The sequence below is a fragment of the Ptychodera flava genome, chromosome 5, assembly GCF_041260155.1.
Source record: "Ptychodera flava strain L36383 chromosome 5, AS_Pfla_20210202, whole genome shotgun sequence".
In the NCBI taxonomy this organism is placed as follows: Eukaryota; Metazoa; Hemichordata; class Enteropneusta; family Ptychoderidae; genus Ptychodera; species Ptychodera flava.
Window position 1 is genome coordinate 12,563,467 of NC_091932.1, and position 22,451 is coordinate 12,585,917.

The 22,451-nt window shown below is 39.2% G+C and overlaps 1 protein-coding gene across 3 annotated transcripts; it reads right to left on the reverse strand.

Annotated features, from left to right (window-relative positions):
• Positions 1–2,135: 2,135 nt before the first annotated feature.
• LOC139133039 (MAM and LDL-receptor class A domain-containing protein 1-like) lies at positions 2,136–20,531 on the reverse strand. 3 transcript variants are annotated; one of them, XM_070699435.1, is made up of 11 exons: positions 20,395–20,531; positions 19,493–19,608; positions 16,499–16,645; positions 15,434–15,705; positions 12,979–13,054; positions 12,638–12,790; positions 10,936–11,198; positions 9,634–9,718; positions 8,475–8,612; positions 6,380–6,473; positions 2,707–3,096 (listed from the first exon to the last, which is right to left on the reverse strand). In XM_070699435.1, exons 2-11 carry the CDS (start codon positions 19,572–19,574, stop codon positions 2,838–2,840), a joined length of 1,569 nt encoding a protein of 522 aa, XP_070555536.1. In that variant the 5' UTR covers positions 19,575–19,608; positions 20,395–20,531; the 3' UTR covers positions 2,707–2,837. The 3 variants fall into 3 exon arrangements, with proteins under 3 accessions (XP_070555537.1, XP_070555536.1, XP_070555535.1); XM_070699436.1 differs by lacking the exon at positions 20,395–20,531 and having other exon boundaries at positions 2,136–3,096; positions 12,638–12,787; positions 19,493–19,709; XM_070699434.1 differs by lacking the exon at positions 20,395–20,531 and having other exon boundaries at positions 19,493–19,659.
• Positions 20,532–22,451: the final 1,920 nt, after the last annotated feature.

Below are 22,451 nucleotides of genomic sequence, written 5' to 3' on the forward strand. Positions count from 1 at the left end.
GTGCCTCATTGAATGACATCATTACAGCAAGCATGTTTTAGGCATGCGCAATGATTTCGGGCCTGGAGAGCCGCGATGGATCCTCCGCATGCATGATCTTCCCTGTCGTCTATGTATGACGTCATTCCAACGGTTCAAATTGAAGTAAATTTTTCGTATTTCCTCATCACATACACCATTTTGAGATTTATATCCATTTTGTATTGCATCATCTGCTCACTGTGTACCAACCAAAGATTATGCCTTCGCATATTTCCTTGAAATGTCCAGTAAGCTGGTATGTTTCGGAAACAGGTACGCGCATGTGTTCTCATTATTGATCAGTCTACAGTCATGGCAAAATGTAAAAACGGGGTGTAGTTAAGTTTCCAGTTTCAACGATTTCTGAATTAAACAAACTCAGCGCGACCACCCCTTAACCTGGTTAAAATTAACATAATAATAGAAATAATAGAAAATATGAACACACACATTACCCTGACAGAATGACAGACCGACCGACTTAACAATCGGGCAGGCAGACAGACATACAGACAGACAAACAAACAAACAAACAGACAGATACCCGCACGTCTATTTAAATCAAGGAAGCAATCACTGATGGACACTGCACGGACGAAAACTTCTTGAAATCACGCTCAACGCGGTACACCCCACCTGACCTATGCCTCATAAATTCTGCCATAAATTGAAACCACAATTAGGCTAATTGTGGCGATACTGCTCTGTGTAATGCAAGCCACACAAGCTGTAACACATATCCAGACACTGCGCATACAAAATTGTTTCAGAAGACACTATATTATTTTAATATCAACGTCAACTTATGCAAATTTACAAGGTGTATCGATTCTGTCTAAATACTTAGATTAATTTCTGACTCATAAATCACAAAACAATGAATCAAATGTCAATAAAATTGACAATCAAATATTTGCATATCAATCACCGAGAAGCAAGGAGATAGGCTCGGTAAACAATATCATGTCAGTTATCGATCTTTAACCGCTACTAATACTTAAATGCCGTGTATCGGTGACTTGAAACCGAAACCTAGGCAATGACGTCACCATGCTGTAAGGTTACAAAAGCTTAAGCGGTATATTTTTAGAACCTGATTCAGTGTCCAATTTTATGCGATTATTAGATAAGTTCTGGAGTCAAACTACCAAAGGAGGTGAAAAACAATAAACAGGTGTTCCAGTTGCCTGTGAAGCACACACACACAATGGGTGAAATATGCGTTCATGAAATGTTGACACGAACGTCTCTTTATTGCGGCTCTAAATATCCCAAATATATAGTGAACGCACGTGACAAGGGCTTATCAACGAAAGTGTGTAGACTATATGATATCTGGATTCAAAATGATAAATTGTGTTGAATAATCAAAACTCATGGACTGTCCATGTTGTTAATGACTCGATGCAGACTGCCATGGGCGGCCAACTGGAGGTGATGGTTTTGGTGTCAAACTTTCTCTGGTGTAAATACGGTGAAAACAGCGCAGACCTTGCTTCTTGGATAAGTGATATAGAGTAGGTGTGTCGACGGAACCGCTGACCCATGCTTTGAGACCGTAGGTAAACACTAGAATGTGTTGAACACGGTATTACGACTGGCACCCCTTGAGATTTACGATAAGGCCATTCCCCACCCACGATCTAGGGTTAGGGTCAGGGTAATGTAAAATGTCTAGTTGTTAATAATGTCTAGGGGCAACTGTCCTGGAATCGTCGAACAGAACTCGATATAAGTGTATGACTACTTGCATGGAGCTGAAAATTTGATCGCTTTGCGCACGACTCATATTTACTCAAATAATAATGCAACCAGATAACTGGATCCATGCATCACGCAAAAAATAATTGTTCAATCGTTTATTGCAGCCGGTCAAACTGACTCGGCATGCACGTGGCCGCTTTCAGTACTAGCTAAGTTAGGGATTTTTGGCTAGCTCGCGTAAAGGTCTAACCGTTACAGGTATACAGTCACCTGTTCCAATTTTGCCACGGTTACCATGGAAAGAGATAATCTACCCAATCACGGATTTTAAGCGGGTGGTCGCTTGTTAAAAACAGCGCCCTCACATAGGCCACGGTCCCTCCACAGGAGGGACTGTGATACTGCTTTGGCAAGTTGAACACAATTTTTCCACATACATTCGGAAGGAAAAATAAACTATATGTTACAAAGAACATAAACATTTGGAGTTCAAAACGTAAAAATCAATGGAACTCTATGCTTTGACAATTATTCTACTCGTGGAAGACATTAAATTCGTAAATACACATAAAATTACTGTTATTTACAGCAATTTTACGCATTGCTTAAGGTAAAGTGCGCCTCGAAAGTGAAAGACTTAAACCTTTGCTAAAATTTTCCTCGATGAAACTTTCAACAATTCTCTTACCAAATGGAGAATAAAAATCAAGGTCACAGTCCAAAATTTGGAACTAGAGAAACAAATTACCTAATATTTACCGATATTTAAAATTCAAAATGGCCGTCATCCGTAGGTTGACTCTATGGGGAACAATAAAATTATCGATTTCGGGAAAACTAAGACCGTGTAATATTTTCTTACTCAACTAGCTTTAAAATGAGCCCCCACAAGTGGTAGATCAGAAAAGAATTGTTACGAATTGCGAATCCCGATATCTGTCCCCAAGGCGCATCCTACCGTAAAATAATTAAATTAGATTATTACGCTTCCTTTTTCACAAAGATCAGTAGAATATATATTAGAGAAAAAATCTATGTGTCAAAAGAACGTCTGATTGATTCGGTATTCATAATCCCCTGTCCACAATATCGAAACAGTCACACCACACGTTCTATGCCTTCGAGTGATTTTCCAGGGTAACGACATTCTGTTCCTTAGTCCCGCCGCTATTCACGCCTCGTTCCTCGCGAGTAGTCTTCTCCCCGCCGTCGTCCATCTTGCTTGCCGCTGTTGCCGAGCTGTTTTTCCCAAACATGTTGTGAAAAGCCGTCGCGTCGAACACGTTGACGGAAACGTTCTCATCTATTTTATTATTGTACTCGGCTTCTACAATCGTGCGTTGGTCGTCACCGCCTCTGCCGACATTTATTCTGAGGGAGGATACAAAATAGGTCAAGGTACACCATGAAATAAGTGTTACTGTATCGGATTAACTCGCAAATCTATTCAATAACATGGTTGCGATTTATAGAGAGAAACCCAACATTTCATTATTTCCTATTAAAAAGGCAACGGCAAGACACGTAACTTCTGATTCTGTCCTAATCACATAACAGTGTTGCTTTCCAAGAAGATTATACATCTGATGTCGGCATGACAGAGGGTATTAGGGAGTCACGCAACATTCTTACGTTTCGGTTTTCTTTCTGCCCACCAAAGAAACCGAGAATAATCACACACACGCACACACATGGGAAAAGGGAACGACTGCATTTGACCATAAAGTCTGCTCCCCTCGCCACAACGTAAGTTGAGAAGTGCGAAAATCCATTAGCGAAATTCATCATCCCCAGATAGCCAAACAATATGTATTCGGGTAGGGACCCTCCCTCAAAGCATTCTGGGAAAGCATGCACGGCCGACCTATCCACGCCTTGCGGATCGAGCGACGGGCGAAGTGATGATCTGGGCTACCTTCAGACACGATAAATTATTGAAAATAGGGTTGTTGGAAGTTTAAACTACTGGCAGGTTCTTGTACAGCAAAAATTGCTGAACAAAATCTGAACGGTGACTAGTTACTACGCGTATGCAGGGTTTCAATTCATAGCATGACTATATTTAGTGCGAAGTTCAAACAATTATCCATGATGATCAAAATTGAGCTAGATCCCTTCGCTTACAACGCAGAAAGTTTCATTTTATGTCTCAATTATCCACAGCCCCTTAGTACCCGGCTGGAAATAACAGGGAGCGGGGTAGGTGCTTTTCAAAAACCGAATTCCTGAAAAATACTGACTCATGTTTGTTCGCACAAAATATTGCTTTTCCTCTCTCCTTGATAAAAAACAGACTCTTTCAACCACACATTTTGCTGAATATATTTCCTGCATTTTTTCAGTTGTAAATTCTAATTTCGGTACAGCAGAGTTTCAAAAGTTAGTAACTATTTTCCTTAATCGCGCAAAAAGAGATCACCCGTTCCTGATTCATGCACAGAATGACATCATTCTCACATAAATCATTGCAGTGATCATCTCCTAAATTGACCCCCGCCCCCGATGATGCTGTCCTGGCCCTAACGCGGGAATGACGACCTTCGTCCTCGTCCTGCTTGTGCACAAGGACGTATCGTGATCGAAAAATGCTGTCGGACCTATTTTTGATATTCTCTATGTACCAGGGTTCACATTTTACGCGGCTTTTAAACACCTGTTGATTCGGGGGCCACGACAAACAAAGTGTATATGAGTTTATAGGGGGTTCACACGAATTCAGTTGATGATCGCACGCATACCCATGGCCATATAACTCCATCCCTAAACCAGTAAACTGTGTTTGTTTGCTAGTATGTAAACATTTCAATATATTAGACTACGTAGTGCCGAGTAAACCATTCCTGGAACAAGACAGTGGGTGACAGATGGCTACCATGCTATGTCAACCATTCATCCACTTGCCGTATCGAAGCAATGGCGCATTACTTCCCCAAAACATTAACTAACAACAGAACAAAGCAGGCATAGTGTACAGCCAGGCACCCAGAAACTTCCTAAGGACTGGTCAGTTTCTTCGGCCTGGGGGGGGGGCGGTGGATTATTTTTTGCCGACGTCAAAAAGTGGCTGACCCCCCCTATTCCAAATTTTGAAAACAGGGTGACCCCCCCTATTCCAAATTTTGAAAACAGGGTGACCCCCCCGCACGCAACAACTGTAATATGTAATAATATAATACTGTAATATATATATATATATATATATATATATATATATATATATAGATATATATATATATATATATATAATATACATATATACATGTATACATATATATTTTACACACATTTATATTTTAAGTCATTCTGTGTTTTAATGAAATTGTAGGCATGTCAGTTGTAAGATGGGAATTTCAAAGTGTCAATCTAAAGTTTGAATACAGTACATTTTGAATGAGCTGTGAATGTATTTCACACTTTCTATGCTTAACCAGATGTCCTGAACTGTTGTACAGAAATGGATGTCAATCATTAATATCAAACAGGAAAAAGCAGTAAATCAAAAACTTTGATGGGTGTTAAGACTTGCCAGCCATCCAATTAAATCTCCTGAGGAACAATAGAGAGGCATTTTAGCCAAATCTGATGTGTGCAGAGTCTGAGATGACCTTTTCTTGTTATTTGTGCATGTTGCTTTCTCATACTGAATTCTCATAGAGAGAACAGAAAAGTATCAGGAATTTGTCATGCTTTTCATATTAAATGCAGATTTCATAATAGTACACTTTCACTTAGCAAACATCAAGATATCTCTGGCATATATCTCTGATTTATTAAAGTATGGCACCCGAAGGGCGCGGAGAAAAATATGAAACATCCTGATATCTCTGATATATATGTCTTGTATATTAAAGTAATGCACGGGAAGGGTGTGCTGAAAAATGTCTGATATATTAAAGTAATGCGCTTGAAGAGCACGCTGAAAAATATTGAACATACATATATCTCTGATATATGTATGCCTGATATGTTAAAGTTGGGCGTGCTGAAAAATGTGTCTGATTATTAAAGTTACGCGCCCGAAGGGCGCGCCGAAAAATGCAACTGGATGAAATTTGTGGCTGACACAATGCATTTTAGGCAATGATGAGCCTGTGTCGAAATTCAAAAACACACTGACCCCCCCTATTGGGCATTTCAAAAACATGGTGACCCCCCCTATCACCAAAGTCAAAAACAGGGTGACCCCCCCCCCCCATGAATCCACCGGCCCCCCCCAGGCCGAAGAAACTGACCAGTCCCTAACTTTGGCTCGAATAGTCCGGACAGGCATCTATGGTAACACTAAATTTACGTTAACTTCTGACGTCATCTTATCCGTTTTCTTGGTTTCAGGAAATCAGCGAAAAGAACACAACACTGAGTCGACCAATCAACACAATGCTGACGACAGATTTAGGAAATCCCCCTACAGATCAAAGCGGGAACTGGTGACGTCAGTTTTGTTTTCTGTATACAAACTGGCTGCTAGCACATAACAAACTGGAGCTAGGGATCAGACAATGACTACCAAAGCAAGCACAAAAAGTGGAAATGGAAAGAAAATCAAGGAACATTGTTATGAACATGGAGGTTAAACTTTTTACCTCCATGGTATGACATAAGTCAGTCAGGTAATCTACAAACGCCCTCTACGTTCGATCTGGAGATAACCTACCTTTTCCAACGATACAGCATATAAGCCATGATGAGTGCAATGGAAATGATGGCGACGGCTCCAAAAACACAGCCAAAGGTCAGAGCTCGCGATACTGAAAGTGAGAAGTTGGGTGTCATGATCAAGTTAATGACTGTTCCGAGACGATTTAACGATCTATCGTAAGATCGGCCAAGGCCAGTCCGATTCAAGAGATGGCGATCTTTGCTTTTCTTATTAGCAATTAGTCACGTCTCTACAGCAAAGGGAGATAAATGTCATTTCTACATCTTATGTTAACCATATTTGGTCCAAACTAGATAATTTACCGTCAGGATTGGTTTCGTTTTTATTGCACATGTTCACTGCGTCAATCCAATGACCTTTTCTGAAAGTTTACAGTCACGGTTAGGGGAAATTTGACCATGACTTTGTACCATATGTTGTTGTGTCAGTGGTACGCTTTATTTATAAGATATTTTGGTTGTAAATGTTCTCAACTTGTTTCAAAAGCCGGCAACTACTCAGAGGATAAAAAACAAACAAACAAACAAACAAACAAACAAACAAAAAACAATACACCGTGTTACCACTCTGGACGGGTTTATTACTGTTATCACTGATACTCAGTACAAGGCCACTGATATGCAATTATGTTGCAGAAAGAGACTGCTGATGACATAGGCTTGAATCTGGAAGAACCAAGTAAGTTCTTGTCCGGTATTATATGTAGCCTCAAAATATTTTGCCATTCGCTTGTCAAAATCCGAGGGTAGACACTAGACTTAAGAAAATCTTGTACTGTACGGTTTCAATGCATTTTATTGCTATGAGTGTCATGAATTTTCAAAATCACAATGTATTTATCTCATCTGAACAGCAAAATGTTTGAAATACAGCAGTAACAGACTGACATATTTGAAGTAAAAGCTTCACATTTTTTCAAAATATCCATGAAATATGGGAATGACATACCCAGAAAGCTGACAGTCTTGTAGGCATCTATATCACCATGGGTACATTCTGTGTACCAAAAACTGCTACATCAAGCAGATTTTACTGAAACCGTGGACAATGAAAATACTATCTCAATCATTTACGTATATCAACACATTGATATACAATATGAGATACTTTCAGTTCAATGTGATACATACAGTGGGAGAGAAATTTTCCATAAATATTGGCAGACATGTTGAATTTCAAACTTCAGTCGGCATACATGTATATAAAATATTTTCAATGGATTTCAAGACAGTACTGAAGTCTGCAGTCTCTATTGTTACAATGTTTTCCCGTATTTCTCTGAGTACACATTGAAACAAGTTGAGAACATTTTTGAACCAAAATGTCTGATGCATACCACTGGTATAATAACAATATCCTGTACAAAGTCATCGTCAAATCTCCTCTAACCATGGCTGTACGTTATTCCGTTTGGATAAGTAACTTTAGCAGATAAGTGGAACGTAAAAATATGGTCTTGGGAAGTTTAAATACTGTAATTTAAATTAAAGGAAAACTTTCCAACCGTTCTCTGAAAACCGATCAGTCAGGAGAGAGAGAGAGAGAGAGAGAGAGAGAGAGAGAGAGAGAGAGAGAGAGAGAGAGAGAGAGAGAGAGAGAGAGAGAGAGAGAGAGAGAGAGAGAGAGAGAGAGAGAGAGAGAGAGAGAGAGATGGGGGAGCCCTAGTCTGAACATTTTGCCGGAAATATGATCTCTGTCAACGCTTATAACACAAAACAAGACAGGGAGGGGTTTAAAGGGCTGGTCAGTAGCCGTAACGTATAGTGATTTTGTCTCTGTTTTTATTTTGTACGTCAATGGCAAGTTCTAATCGTACTCCAAAAGCATGTTAAAATATGTAATACCAGAATTTTGGCTTGCCAATGCAATGTCTACACTTGTACAATGAAATTTGAATTCTAGTCTAGACCAGAATTCTCTTGTTAACAATCACAGTGCAGTGTACACGTGCACAGGCTGCAGTTGACAAGCTGAAACATGCTTTAGAGCGAACGAGAATCTGTAGTTTACATTAAAAGCAAAAATAGTGGAAACAATCAGGAAACGTTATAGCTACCGACTCTCGTGCATTTTGGTCTCTTCCCATTACCTGTAGAGGAGGTCCGTTGAACAGCAGCCAATGGTTTGACAGTCTGTGCCGCTTGTTCCTTTTCTACGTGCTCCTTAGTTGGTTCTGGTTTTCCAAGGGGGATATGAGGTGTTATTACAATGGTTGAGTTCAGAGTGTCTGGAAAAAATACAGGTCAATGACTAGCTAAGTTATCAATTCTTAGTAAGTAAATAAAGCAAAAATGTACGAATAAAAGAAGCAAGCTAGTAAGCAAGCGAACCAACCAACCAAACAAACAAACATATAAACATACAAACAAACAAACAAACAAACAAACAAACAAATAAATAAATAAATAAATAAACAAATAAATAAATGAATAAATAAATAAAAACAAATAGACGAGCAAATAAGTTAATAATATTCATGTTTAATTTTCACGACTTTAGAAAAATTAAGATCACTTTCGTGTCTTTCTAATATTATATATTCATGAATATAAAGTGTTAATGTTATAAAAACACGATTGGAACTAATTTGGGATAATTGGATGGTGAAGTAAGGTCGTTTTACCTGCAAATGAAAGTGCATCTGCCATGCTTTTTAAGTTACACACTTGTAACGCGATTGGAACTAATTTGGGATAATTGGATTAACATATTTTTCAAATTTCTCAAAAGCATTAGATGCCATACAGCTGAATGTTGTAATATTACAAATTACTCATAAAAACAAGTGTGTAACGTAAAAAGAAAAGCAGATGAGCTTACATTTGCAGGTTAAAACGACCTTCCTTCGCCACCCAATTATCCCAAATTGTTCAAATCGTGTTTTGTTTTTATGAGTAATTTGCAATATTGCAACATTCAGCTATATGGCACCTAATACGTTTGAGAAATTTGAAAAATATGAAGATCCGATTATCCCAAATTAGTTCCAATCGTGTTTAAATCGAACATTGTGGTACTGGAGAAACAAATTACCTGATATTTAACGACATTTATTAGTAAAATTCAAAATGGTCGCCATCCCCGTGATAATTCTATTTGGAACATAAATTGCCAATTGAAAAAAATCAAGAACCACAAAAGTCCACAAAAGCACTATATCAGAAAAGTATTATCAACAATTGAGAGTCGGACTATCTGTCCCCGAGGTGCATCCTACCCTAAAGACACCTAAACTATCTCACTCTTACCTGCTGTATTATACGTACTGATACCGAGGTCATCAATGGCAATGTCACCGTGACGATAGTCCCCGATGACGCCCTCAAGTATGATCTGTGAGTATTCAAAGTACACCATTTCTTAGCTCCCCTATAAAATTCGATTAGCTTTTTATATTATAGAAATAACGGGCGACGCGCTGACCATTAACGTTTATTTATGGGCGCGGGCTCGAGGAAAGCCAGAAATTAACGGGCGAGGCTTGCCGAGCCGTTAATTTGGCTTTCCTCGAGCCCGCGCCCATAAATAAACGTTAATGGACAGTGCGGAGTCTGTTATTTCCATTATATTATCAACGAACCGGAGAAAACCGTCAAAATTTCCGAAAATTTTCGGAGCGAACGACAACTAGGCCCAAGAACTGAGCAATACGCGACGCACTGTAAAATATTGGCAAATCTGGAAATATTTTCAGAAAAAAGTATCTCAACCTGGCCCACAAGTGCTCCATTTTATTTTGTGATTGATATTATGATTTACGTTTTAGCTGTAAAGTTACGATACTTTGAGTTGTTAATCTTATTATTCATATCCACGGGCCCATTACTGTTTATTTACGGTCAGTCACGTGGTTCAGCTCGACCAATCAAAATGCGACAGGCAGGGATGGTAATATATTAGACAATATTGTGTATATTGGTTTTACATTTTGCTTACAAAATTACCATCCAATCTTTGGACAGATTTTTTCAACTACGTTATTAAGCCATATTGTCTTTTCAAATGTCACTATTAGACTACTACTAGTATTACAATCCATGTTGATGGATTCGGTCACAATTTATGTGCTCGCTCGAGGCGGCCATGTATGACTTCCGAGTCGAAAATAATTCAGTTGTTATAATCTAAGTTCGTCGCCATGTTAGAAAACAGATCTGTGGTAACACTTCGATAAGTATTTTTACCTTAGTTACTTTTGATTTCAAACCATCTTATCGAAAGAAATGGGAAAAGATACAGCAAACGATGGCTTTAATTCAAGAGTGCAACTACAAGGACGAGAAAGTCAGCCGATACAAAGAGATTTGAAAATTTACAAGTACAATTATATACCAGTTACGTCAAAATAAAGGCTGTTAGCCTACAATGTGACGTTTTTCTTTCAACTGTTCTCTGATTGGACCTTGTCAAACGGATTGTAAGTTTATTGATAATATTCTTTGCAATCGAATGACTTGTTGTGCAAATCTTACGAGGTATTCCATTAGTTTCTCAAAAAAAAAAAAAAAAAAGATAACGAAAAAAAACACCCTCCGAACAACCTCCCTTACCTGGTAGGTTTGATTATTGTATACAGCGATTTCTGCATAATGCCAACTATCACCTTGGTTACCAGCACGTGACCAAACCAGCTCCTCACTTTCCATAGTTGCTAAATATACATTTAACGCCCCTATACCAGAGCCGTACATGTGATAGTTGAAGGAAAAAAATCTATCGAATCTCTCGTCTTCCATTGTCACGAAGTGGCTGGACACAAGTCTGGCGGTTTGACCTTGATTTTGTGATGTTGCCTCGAGGTACATGTAGTGACCTGTAGACGCAAAATAAAACTGTCGATGAATGAACATTATCACCGAGTAACAATAGGAACGGATGAGTATCATCAATATGAATAGTGAAAATGATTCCTGGGTTAGGATTCGTTCTCAAAGAAGTGCCAATCTTGAAATCATGCATCTCTTAAAGGGACACAGTCGTCGGAACTGCGGCCCAATGTCGTATGGGATCCATATAACCAATGTAAACACTCTATCCAAGGTACGATGGCGATTAATGAAAGTTTAAACATGTCTGTCATAATCTACATCGTATAATTTAAATGTTGCAGCTATGATGATAAGGTGTATCTAGATATCGTGCACGAAATATATTGTTTGTAATCAAGAAACTCGCACTGGCGCAGTTCCGACGACCGTTTCCCTTTAACCCTTTCACTACAATGGTTTGGCCCAATCATATTGTATTATATGGCAAAGTTTGACCTCTGCAGAGGGACATGGGGATGAAAGGGTTAAGGAAGGATGCGCCTTTTCGTCAGTTATCGGGACTCTCAAATTTTAAAACATTTGGTGGTGTGCCGCTTGTGTGTGCGCATTTAGTTTTGAAATTGGTTTAGTAAATGAGGTTTCCATTGCCTTGTTTTTCGAGAAATTGAAGATCTAATTTTCCTCACGATAGAGTAACACAGGGATAGCGGCTGTGTATCGGTAAATGTTTGCACATTGTTTCTCTGGAACCAAAATTTCCGTGGTGAATCCCGATTTTTATTCTTAATTTTCGTAGATAATTTTTTAAAGTTTCTGTAAGGAAAGCTTGAAGAAAAGTTTTCAACTTTCGGTTTCAACACGCACACTTCCTTAAAGAAGAGAATGTCATATTTACAGGTGTCCAGGTAAGTTCTATTTAAGGAAGAATGCGCCTCGGGCGACAGATATTCGTACTCTCAAACTTTTACAGTTCTTTTCTGATCTACCCCTTGTGGGGGCTCATTTTAAACGCTCCTGGTGTCATGAAAATTTTCACCGTCTTAGTTTATCGAAAATCGAAAATTTTACTTTCTTCATAGGGGTAACACAGGGGTTGCGGCCATTTTGAATTTCTAACCTAGGTAAATCTTTGGTAATTTTTTCCCTAGTACCCAAATTTGCACGGTGATCCCCGTTTTTCATTCTTGATTTTGAAAGAGAATGATTGAAAGATTCCTTAAGGAAGATTTGAGCAAAGTTTATCTTTCACTTTCGAGGTGCATACTACCTAAAATGTATGAACATGAATGTCTTTCGTTCGTTTGTCACTTTCTTTACTTATTCTACCGTGGGCCATACGAAAAACGGCCGGGCATGCTGATATATAATGGTATTTACCGTCTACTTTCCTGGTTTGTCACGTGGTGGCGAGCTTTTCGCAAACCACAAGGCTTTACTCCACATATAGAGCGAAAAAAAGACTAAGGCCTGAGGGCGCAGTTACCTGTTTCGTTCTTGTATGTGTTGTCATACATGGGCCCCGTCATGTACGTTGGCGTTGCGGCCGAATTGGACGTCCAGTTCAGAACTCCGTCACGGAATTCTTGTTTGAATAGGCTACAGTAGGACTCAAAATTACACTGCAAGGGTGAATCTGCTGGCAAGAGAAAACAAATTTCAGGCAAACATATTTATATCTTCATGTCATTGGAGCGGAAATCTATTGAGTCTATTGCATTCAGCTTCATTGTTGGCGATGTTTGTATTATATTAGATTTGAACAAATGTCAGACACTGACTCGGACGCTACAAGCACAGCAAACGATAGTCACGGGGTATGCGTACCTGTTCTGAATACATGGACATCATCAATGGCCATATCGCTCCTCGAATTAACGCCTCTGATTCCTTCAAAAACAATCTGCAAACGGTAAGGAAAACGAAACGATTTACTAAAATAGGCACATTTCATCTTACAAGAGATCTTACATCTGAGACAGGAAAGAATCGGTTGGCATTTACTGTGATTTATCCCAAAAGCAGTGTTTGTACAAGGATATAGGTTGAAAGGCAGCATTAGAATAATATCAACAACGTGACGATCGGCGTTCGGCCTTTCCCACTCCACGGAAATGCTAAATGACCCGGATGGAAATTTAGCGTCACCGCTGTATGCAAATCTGTGGCTCTAAAACACACTTCTATCAGAAATTTGTCATCATAAATAGAATTTGGTGAAACAGGTATTTTAACTTTGATGTTGCATCCAAACTGTGAGAAAATATAAAGTTCAGAAGGGTTTAAAACATGGTGTCAATTTTCGGTTTGACAAAATACCGTTTGTTGACTCACTCAATGACAACTTGGTGTAATACAGCAGAAAATAAGCCACTCGGCCACTGCAAATTTTCACATGTCTATATCTGAAAAAGAGGCGTACCGGTAATGTCTACTCATGGAAACTTATCGTAAGTATAGAATATTGGCCGCCCACTTTTTTGCATGTTCATCATATTGGTAACCATTGCCTGAAGACAGGTGACCGAATTCCTTGAAAAGGTAGGGTACATTTCGGGTCAAATTTTACAACTGTAAAATTTTCACCCTTGTTTTCAGATCTACAGGTTGTCTGAACTCAGTCATGAAAATCGGTCGAGAAATTTCATCTTGTTTTCTGTAAAATCGTAAAAAATATTTCATGCAATACAATTTACACCATGTATAACACTTTGCTGTAGAGTGAATAGGGGTAACGGCGGCCACTTTGAACTCAAAAATCAACTAAATTTGAGTTGACTTTGAAGTGTTCTATTTTTAAAACAATTAACGGGTTTGTATTGTACACACCTTTCAACATGTCACCACTCGTAGAATCTACGCCAAGAGATGGACTAGGTCAAAGAAGAGGGGGGGGGGGCGAAATAACAGACAGACAGACAGACAGACCATACATAGAGTGAATTGTTTTAGGTTAAAATTGAACTCTGAAAAGATATTGTCAGATCATGCGTACTCTCAATTCACAGCTCTGGAAGTATGTAAAACCTTGACGGGCAAAGGATGGTATGATACTCTGAACACGCCTCGTAAGATTCTGATCACCCCTTCCGAGATCTATGGTCGATTCCTAAGATCAAGGGTATGTCTTTCCCCAGTCTTATTGGCGTTAGCCGTTTGAGTTTTAGTGATAGTCACGTGGATTTAGCATCGCTGCATACTCCCAAGCCGATAGGGAAACGAATAATACAAGACTGGAACGTTCGTTGCGCGCGCTCTCTCTCTCTCTCTCTCTCTCTCTCTCTCTCTCTCTCCTCTCTCTCTCTCTCTCTCTCTCTCTCTCTTCTCTCTCTCTCTCTCTCTCTCTCTCTCTCTCTCTCTCTCTCTCTCTCTCTCTCTCCGCACTGCTGACGGAAGGGCGCGGCCAAGGTAGTCTATTAATGTTTAAACATGGTCCTTGGTGATATTTGTCTAGACCATTTTTCTAATGATATCAAACATGCATTTTTTAGTTCAGGGTTGGTCATTCTACAAAATACAATGTTTTAAATCCCTTTCCAAATAGTTCAAGTACAATCGAACTGTCTTCGATTCAGTTGCGAGGACGTGATAGTCAAGGTTCTATTACTACGACTCAGGGAGTCTTGGAGGTCTCTCAGGGTGACTTGTACACGCAGCCTGAAGGAATTGTACAGAGAACGAACTTCAAATTGTTGATCCGAATGACCCTGTCAATGCTAGGTCATTACGTTTAAGATAACAAAACTCAAAGTTCACAGAATAAAAACAGTTGAGCAACGTTTGACAAATATATCCTAAGATTACACACTCTTCTCTGAATATGTATTATGAACAGATGACTAACCGTTGAGAAATATTTCCATTTCATGTTAAAAGATCACATACATTTCAATGTATATATATATTATGAATGGTCGCAGGTACATTTCAATGTATATATATTATGAATGGTCGCAGGTACATTTCAATGTATATATATTATGAATGGTCGACCTGCAATTGAGAAACTCTTTGTCTCATCTATATTTTTGAATGCAGTAAATAAATAAGCCGTCATGAACAGAAGACTCAAACGAAGGCAGGCACACACAAAACTGGGAAAGACGACGGTACTAAAGAAACTTACAATGCAAAAGCAAAGACACCGTAAATGAACAGTGACAAAGTGCAGTAAGCAAATAAAACATGTTAAAAGGTATACATACAATAGATTTATCATTAATGCTATCAATATAGATCTCGGAACCAATTACCCATGCATCTTTGTGGCACTCAGACTTACCCTAAAGTCTTGCTCTATGTCGAGTACCAAGTCTGCCCGATGCCATTCACCTCCCTGGTTACCAAGTTCACTCCAGAGAAAACGTTCCCTACTCTTTCTGCCATCGGTTCTGTCATCAACGTAGGTGTTCAAGTGACCCATTCCTCTGCCGTACATGTGATAGTAAAAACTAATAACAAATACTTCTTTCGTCTCGACCTCAAACCATGGTGACATCAGACGCGCTTCCAGCTCTGGGGATATGTTGCTTGCCTCAAAATACATATAATACTCTGTATGGTAGCATGAGAAAAAAACATTGACTTATTTTACATCAAGATTTTGCACGTATGTCAGAGTCTAGAGAATCGACATTTGGTCCTCCATTGACTCACTTAGGGGTTCATCTTGGTCCGTGATCTTCGGAGGAGTAATTTGAAGTAATTCAAAATGACGGAAATGTTGCTGAGCGAACATTATTTATTCTAAATGTAAATCTACCTGTTTTTAAAAACAATTCCAACGACTGAAAAAATGGAAGTGCCACAGAAAAGAGTTACAACGTCAAATCTAAACAGTGATCTTCAAACACTAATGCATCAACATACACAATCACTCTCACCTACATACACAAAGAAACGCGGTCATAAATTATACACTGAGCACGGTCATTTCAGTACATTAGACACAAATCTATATAAAATTATTTTGGAAAAGTCAAGTTACTGTGGAATATTTCCCTCAACAATTAAACTTAACTTTGGAAGTGCATCGTAACTCAATTTAAACGATTAAAGATTAGCGGGACTGTGGATCAGAGAAGAATTGCGATGGAATTCTGTGTCAGCTATGTGACGTTTTTGTTACCAAGTTAAAATGTTATTTTTTCCAACAGACAAACTAGAGTTGTCGTTTCTTGGACGATTTCGTGATAGTAGTCACAAGCGTTATTCTTTGCCCTATTTAAACGATCGGCATTGTCAAGTGGAGTCTATATGTTGCCATAGATTGCACATATTTGATGACTAGTTCTGTAGCAAAATCGACTACGTCATCGTTCTTTACGTATTGATGTAGTGCGATTACCGCCATTCGGAGTGTGGTCGTCCCGTGGACCCGTTCCTCTTGAGTGCGTCCTCCCAGAGGCTCTATGCCAATCAAGCACATCTGCGGTGTCCTGCGAAAACCCGCAAATATATTCTGTTTCGAAATCACAGTAGAAAACTCTTTCCCCTGTAAAGGAAAATAATTAAAACTATACAGTGCATCGGGCTGATATTAAGTAACACCACGACTGAATCATTGTTGTGCAAAATTGATTATTTTGTCCCAAGGCTTTCCTAAAAACTTTGAAAGTCTGGTGTTAAAGAATGCAGAAAATATACCTCTTTCCCTATCGACCTTTTTGAAAGAAGTATATTTGTGAAAGGACCGGACAAGCTGATGCAATAGTGGCCCACGGAGGCGCAAATCAAACAAAATTTGTCCAAATGTCAGTTGCGACAGGTCAATGTCACGATGCTATATATAGTAACAGGCCTACAATGGCGATCTGCGCTATTGTAACTCACTTTTACGTCTGCGTAAAGTCCGTCGGGATTTACTGACCCGCATTTGTTCAAAGAAATATAAATTCAGGACAAGGGTACTCCCATTGCATTAAGCGTGTATATAACACAATAGGGTTTCACTCAAACCCGGGTTTTTGAAGCGTTGCAGTAGAATAATTGACTTCAGCAGAATTCCGAGGTACATAGTGACTTGCTATGGATGGCCAGAACAGGCGCATGACAAACGGAACCCATTGCGTTTGTGATGGTGGCGGTGGTTTACCTCTTTTTCGATCGTAATGTGCAAATTCGTTTAACCTGGAGGTTACGTCATGTAAACCATAAATATGTGTATATCATTCAGTCACTGTCTGGGTTGTTTTGAAATGTTATTGTTCAAACTTCTGTTTGCAGTTTGAACTGTCAACAGGATATTTCAGCAATTTATCGTCTCTTTGAGATGCTAAAATCATAATTTCATTGTTTGATTATGGTATTCCAAAACTTCATGGTAGGGGTTTCCGTGTCAAATGCATTAAGTTCATTTGCCATGCGTGTGTCGTGCTAGTAGCTCTGACGACTTTTTCTCTTCATTATTGTTGTTTTTATGTCAACTAGAGGTCCCTAGAAACGAAAGCAGGTTTCCTTCAGGTTGTAGAATGACATTTTACCATGCGGCACTCCTGACCATTGCAAGATGGAGAATGGACCAAATTCACTGCGAGAGGTCGGATGTTGTCTGTGCAAGAGCACTGTTGTAGTACATCCACGTCTTGAGCAAAGAATATCCGGCTGTAAAATGTCTATCAGTCACTTTCAGCACGGATAACTTCGCTTGCATTGAAATAAAATTTTTGATAGTGCAATGCTGGATGGCCTTGCCACAGGTACACATGGTATTCTGGAACTGTCCGCAGACTGACAACCAAAGGCAAAGCATAAAACATTGAAGGCAATTTTCCTCGGCACAACAAAATGTTCAGCAGACCCTACGAGCAATATCTTTCGTTCTAAATCATGTGGGGTTGAGATTTATGTTCAATTCCATGTTTCGACCTCTGAAAGGTAGATTATACTTCAATATCCTCGGAGCGGACAATGATCCCGAGATAACTTTGTTTTCATAACCTCCGCTAAGAGAGTATCGCAAACAAAGTCCTTCCGAGTGATTTGTAAATGGAATAAAGTTGTCTGATCCCAAGATACATTGAAACTCAACAGGACTAAACACCCGAAGAAGGTCGTCCTACCCGTGTCGCTTTAATTTCAGAGTGTGCATAATTCATAACGCAAAGACTTTTACTCATACAATGTTTCAGCTATAGCTGTTGACTTTGGTCAATACAATATAGAGGCTATTGAATCATTAATTGAGGCTAATTTTCAGGCTGGACTGTTCCTTTTGAATCTTTGCTTCGACGTGATTTCAAGGGAAATGCAAAACGTCTTGAGGACGGCAATACACAACACATAATGGTTCGTATATTGTTTCCATAGAGACTTCTATTGTTTGTTTTCAGGCAATGTGATTTACCTTCTATGGAAAACCGTTGGGGACAGCTCAGCGACAACGCATAGGTAGAAAACAAAAACGTTTTCTTACGAAATATACGAAAAAATGCCACCCGACTACAACATAACTTTCAGAAGCGCAGACAAAATCCGATGCGACAACTACAACTTAACGCCTGTTTTGTTACGTGGCCTCAAAACATCAGTCAGCGCCGGCATCGAAGAAAATTAGGCATACTAGCTTCCCGACTAAAAGAAGAAACTTTAAGAGGGACAATATGGTAATACATGCAATTTATCCACTGAAGATGAATTTGAGGCGACTGATGATGACAGTCTGGCAAACTTTCGAAACATACCGTTAAAGGATCATAGTGTTATACAATCTCTCGACTTTGGAGTAGAGACTGCACTGAGACGCAGATTACAGCTGTGTCTCGCTGTGGCTGATCAGTACTAGTTCTATACAGTCACAAGAAAGCGGAGCATAAAATACACCTTCAAAAGACACTAAACCCGAACAACCAAGATATGAACGCTGTGCAGAGTTACTTTCTCTCTGGTCAGCCATTCACAGATCACTCTGCATGTATTTTGAATTTTGAAGAATTGTCCATATTTTATATGGTTGCAAGACCATGAACAGGGCAAGGACACGTTCATATCTTCTTGTTTTCCATTTACAAAATCTTTTTAATTTTACAGAAATGATAACCGAATGCCCACAATAACAATTTCTCAGACAAATATTGTTAATAACAGATGCTTTCGTATTTTTTGACAATCTTAGAACCAATAGCTATATGTCCATCTTGCCTTGCTCGGTCTCAGCTTCAGCGGGAGCCTAACTATAGGGAAAGGAGGGTAAAAATCTGCAGCCCAAAAATTAGCCAGTAGAAAAGTTTCGTCATATGATCAATAATTGGACGATTTACGCATTTACTTTCTATGGAACTCAATTATGTGGTCTCCATTACATGCCTACTGGAAAAGATAAAACACAATAAAGTTTACTCACATCTTCCATGCACAGCGTCTAGAAACATCACCGACAGAAGAGCGATCAAACTCCAACACGCTTTCTCAAGGAACATCTTCATGTTCGAATGCTCGGGTTAAACGATCCGGGCTGGGCTGCGACAAGCAAAGCAAAATATCGTCGTCACTACTCGCTCAGGGGACTAAAATGACATTGTACTTCAAGTTCCCTGCACAGGTGTGCGGTGAATCTAGACACAGTCTACACTTGCAGTGCCCTTGACACAAGCTGAGTTTACTTTCTGAATGTTGTTGTCCTTCTTTGAAAAAGACTTAGCCAATCGTTCTCTATTGTGAACAACAGCTACTGTCGCCCTGACCTTCAACTATGTCCAAGGTCACTAACAAAGGGCGGGAAAGAATCCCAAAAGAAGAATAATTTCACCAGTCTTAACCCCAGTCACAGTCCATCGCCTCTGTACTTTTTTAAGTGCACGAATATCGCCAGCCTTGATACTGAAAAATCGCTATTGTCCAATGTAGTGCCATCTTACTGTAAATATGGTAAATTTGTTTGTTCAGTCGCTGCATTTGGAGCGCACTTATTCGACAATGTTATTATTTTTCACTGCTTTTGTGAGGAAAGGTGTGCAGTACGGTGGGTTTCAGCAAATGTGCGTTGAGTACAGCAGATCCGAAAACGAATTGACCAATACAACCCACCACTGTCTACGTCCGTCTCGGCATTGTTGGCAGAGCGTAGAAATAAACCCGAATTACATACGTTACCAGGGGCTACAACAATAAGAAATCGACCATTGATATGAGCACATCGACTGTCTATTCAAATAAATGCAGACTTGAGAATGATGATATGACCAAAAAAACATGGTTGGCTCTATGCGAGAGGGCAGTCCAACAATAAAATTTCATAAGCAATACCTGCATCGACGCGACAGAAACTACAGAACAGCCAGTCAGCAAACGAGAGGCCTGGTCAGTGGCATGGTGATGGCATTTCCAAGGCTAGCGGATTTTAGAGGCAAGACATCACCACCATTGGGTGGAGGAAATCACCGGCAAGAAGTTAAACAAGCAAACATGGATTTCCGTCAGATTTTCTCCTCCTTATCGACCTACACTACCTGTGTACGCGTCAGCTGTTATTTTTGGTTTCGGTGCTTCATTATATAATATTTTAATTAGGTGAAACCGTTACGCATATTATGGCGTAAGCCGACACAACATATTTCATTAAAACATACGGAAGGATATGAAAATCGCATGACGTTAAACATTTGCAAATGGTCTCTGCCAATGCAAGGTCTGGCCAGGTAATTGCCATCACAGGTATGCGGTGACATCTTAGAAGGGTAAACACGCATTAGTATCGTAAGGCCTGGCAACTAAAATTGTTTGCGATTTGGTATTTCCGAAAAAAGCCACAAGCAATCAAACCCAAAAATATTACTGAATTTAACCCGTCGGGCTTTATTCCTTCTATACATTACTTTTATATCTTCTCAGAGAATTTACAGATCAGTGAATTTCAATAATAAAATTTATCCAGACGTCCCCTCACACCGCGTTTAGATTAAAATGCAAACATGAGCCCATCCTGGCGAATGCCGCTTTCATAATTATAGTGGAATATACCACGAGATAGAGGCACATTTGCAAAACCACAAAATCGGCATTCACCTTTTATGAAATCTCCTCTGTATGTTTTACGATGTTTCACTGTCACTCTTCTTTGTTTTGTCTATGTTGATGATTGCCGTTTATGGTGATGTATACTCATACATCTCGTAAGATGTGTGTAGTTGATAGGTTTGTAAGGTAGATTGCCAATGTGCATACTTTTACAGGTAATCAATTGTGTTTATGTCCAAATGGAAGGACTATAAGTAGGGACGTATGAAGGGCCATGCTTATCAAATAGAGAAAGACAAAATAAATAAATAAATGAATAAATAAATAAATAAGCAAACAAGCAATACACAATAAAGAGAGTCCATAGTAATAAATAATAATAATAACGTATAAAGACATACATACATACATACATACATACATACATACATACATACATACATACATACATACATACATACATACATACATACATACATACATACATACATACATACATACATACATACATACATACATACATACATACATACATATATACTATATGTACGTATGTTCATGCATATATATATACATAGAGACATACAGACAGACAGGAAGACAAACAGACAGGATTTCGAGTAAACCGAAAGTTCATGAATACACAAGTAACTTAAAAGAAAACACGACAGGATTTGTGATTGGCTCTTGTGTGTCGCATAGGAATACGGGTAACTGTTTTCCGTTAACAGTGTGCAATTTTTGAACGAACAGTCAATACATCATGTGGCTTGATTTCTCAAAGCATGACGTGAAATCGATTATATTGAGGCTGTACGCAGACAACAATATTTGTTTCAACTCTTCGAATTCTTTTCATTGTCTGAGCGGAATTTTGTACAAAATAAGATATCATAGCATTTTAAAATGACGCGGACATTCTACATAATGTATCAAATTAGAGATGGAGGTCTCAATAATGTATATTCGGTATCAAAATCTGCCATTTTGCGCGTCAGCTGAGCAACACATGTATGATCAGAGTTTGCTGGACGTTTGTCACCATCACATTTTCACTTCTCACCCTTGAACCTACCTTGCCTGCAAACTGCCAGTACTGTGTAAAACTACACACTATAGCTCAGCGAACTCAGTCCATCTTCTTGGCCCTCTCTCACTCTGCCCCTCCCCTCCTCCCTCTCCCGGTTGCGCTACTGGCTGTCAGACTGTGGCAGCAATGTTGCGGAGACTTTGGACCAACTTAGAAGAGAGACTACCTATCTAACAAGTAATGTACTTTGTATGTGACAATGAATAAGTTGAACTACACAGGAAACAACTCCTACATCCTACAGTATCACAGTAAA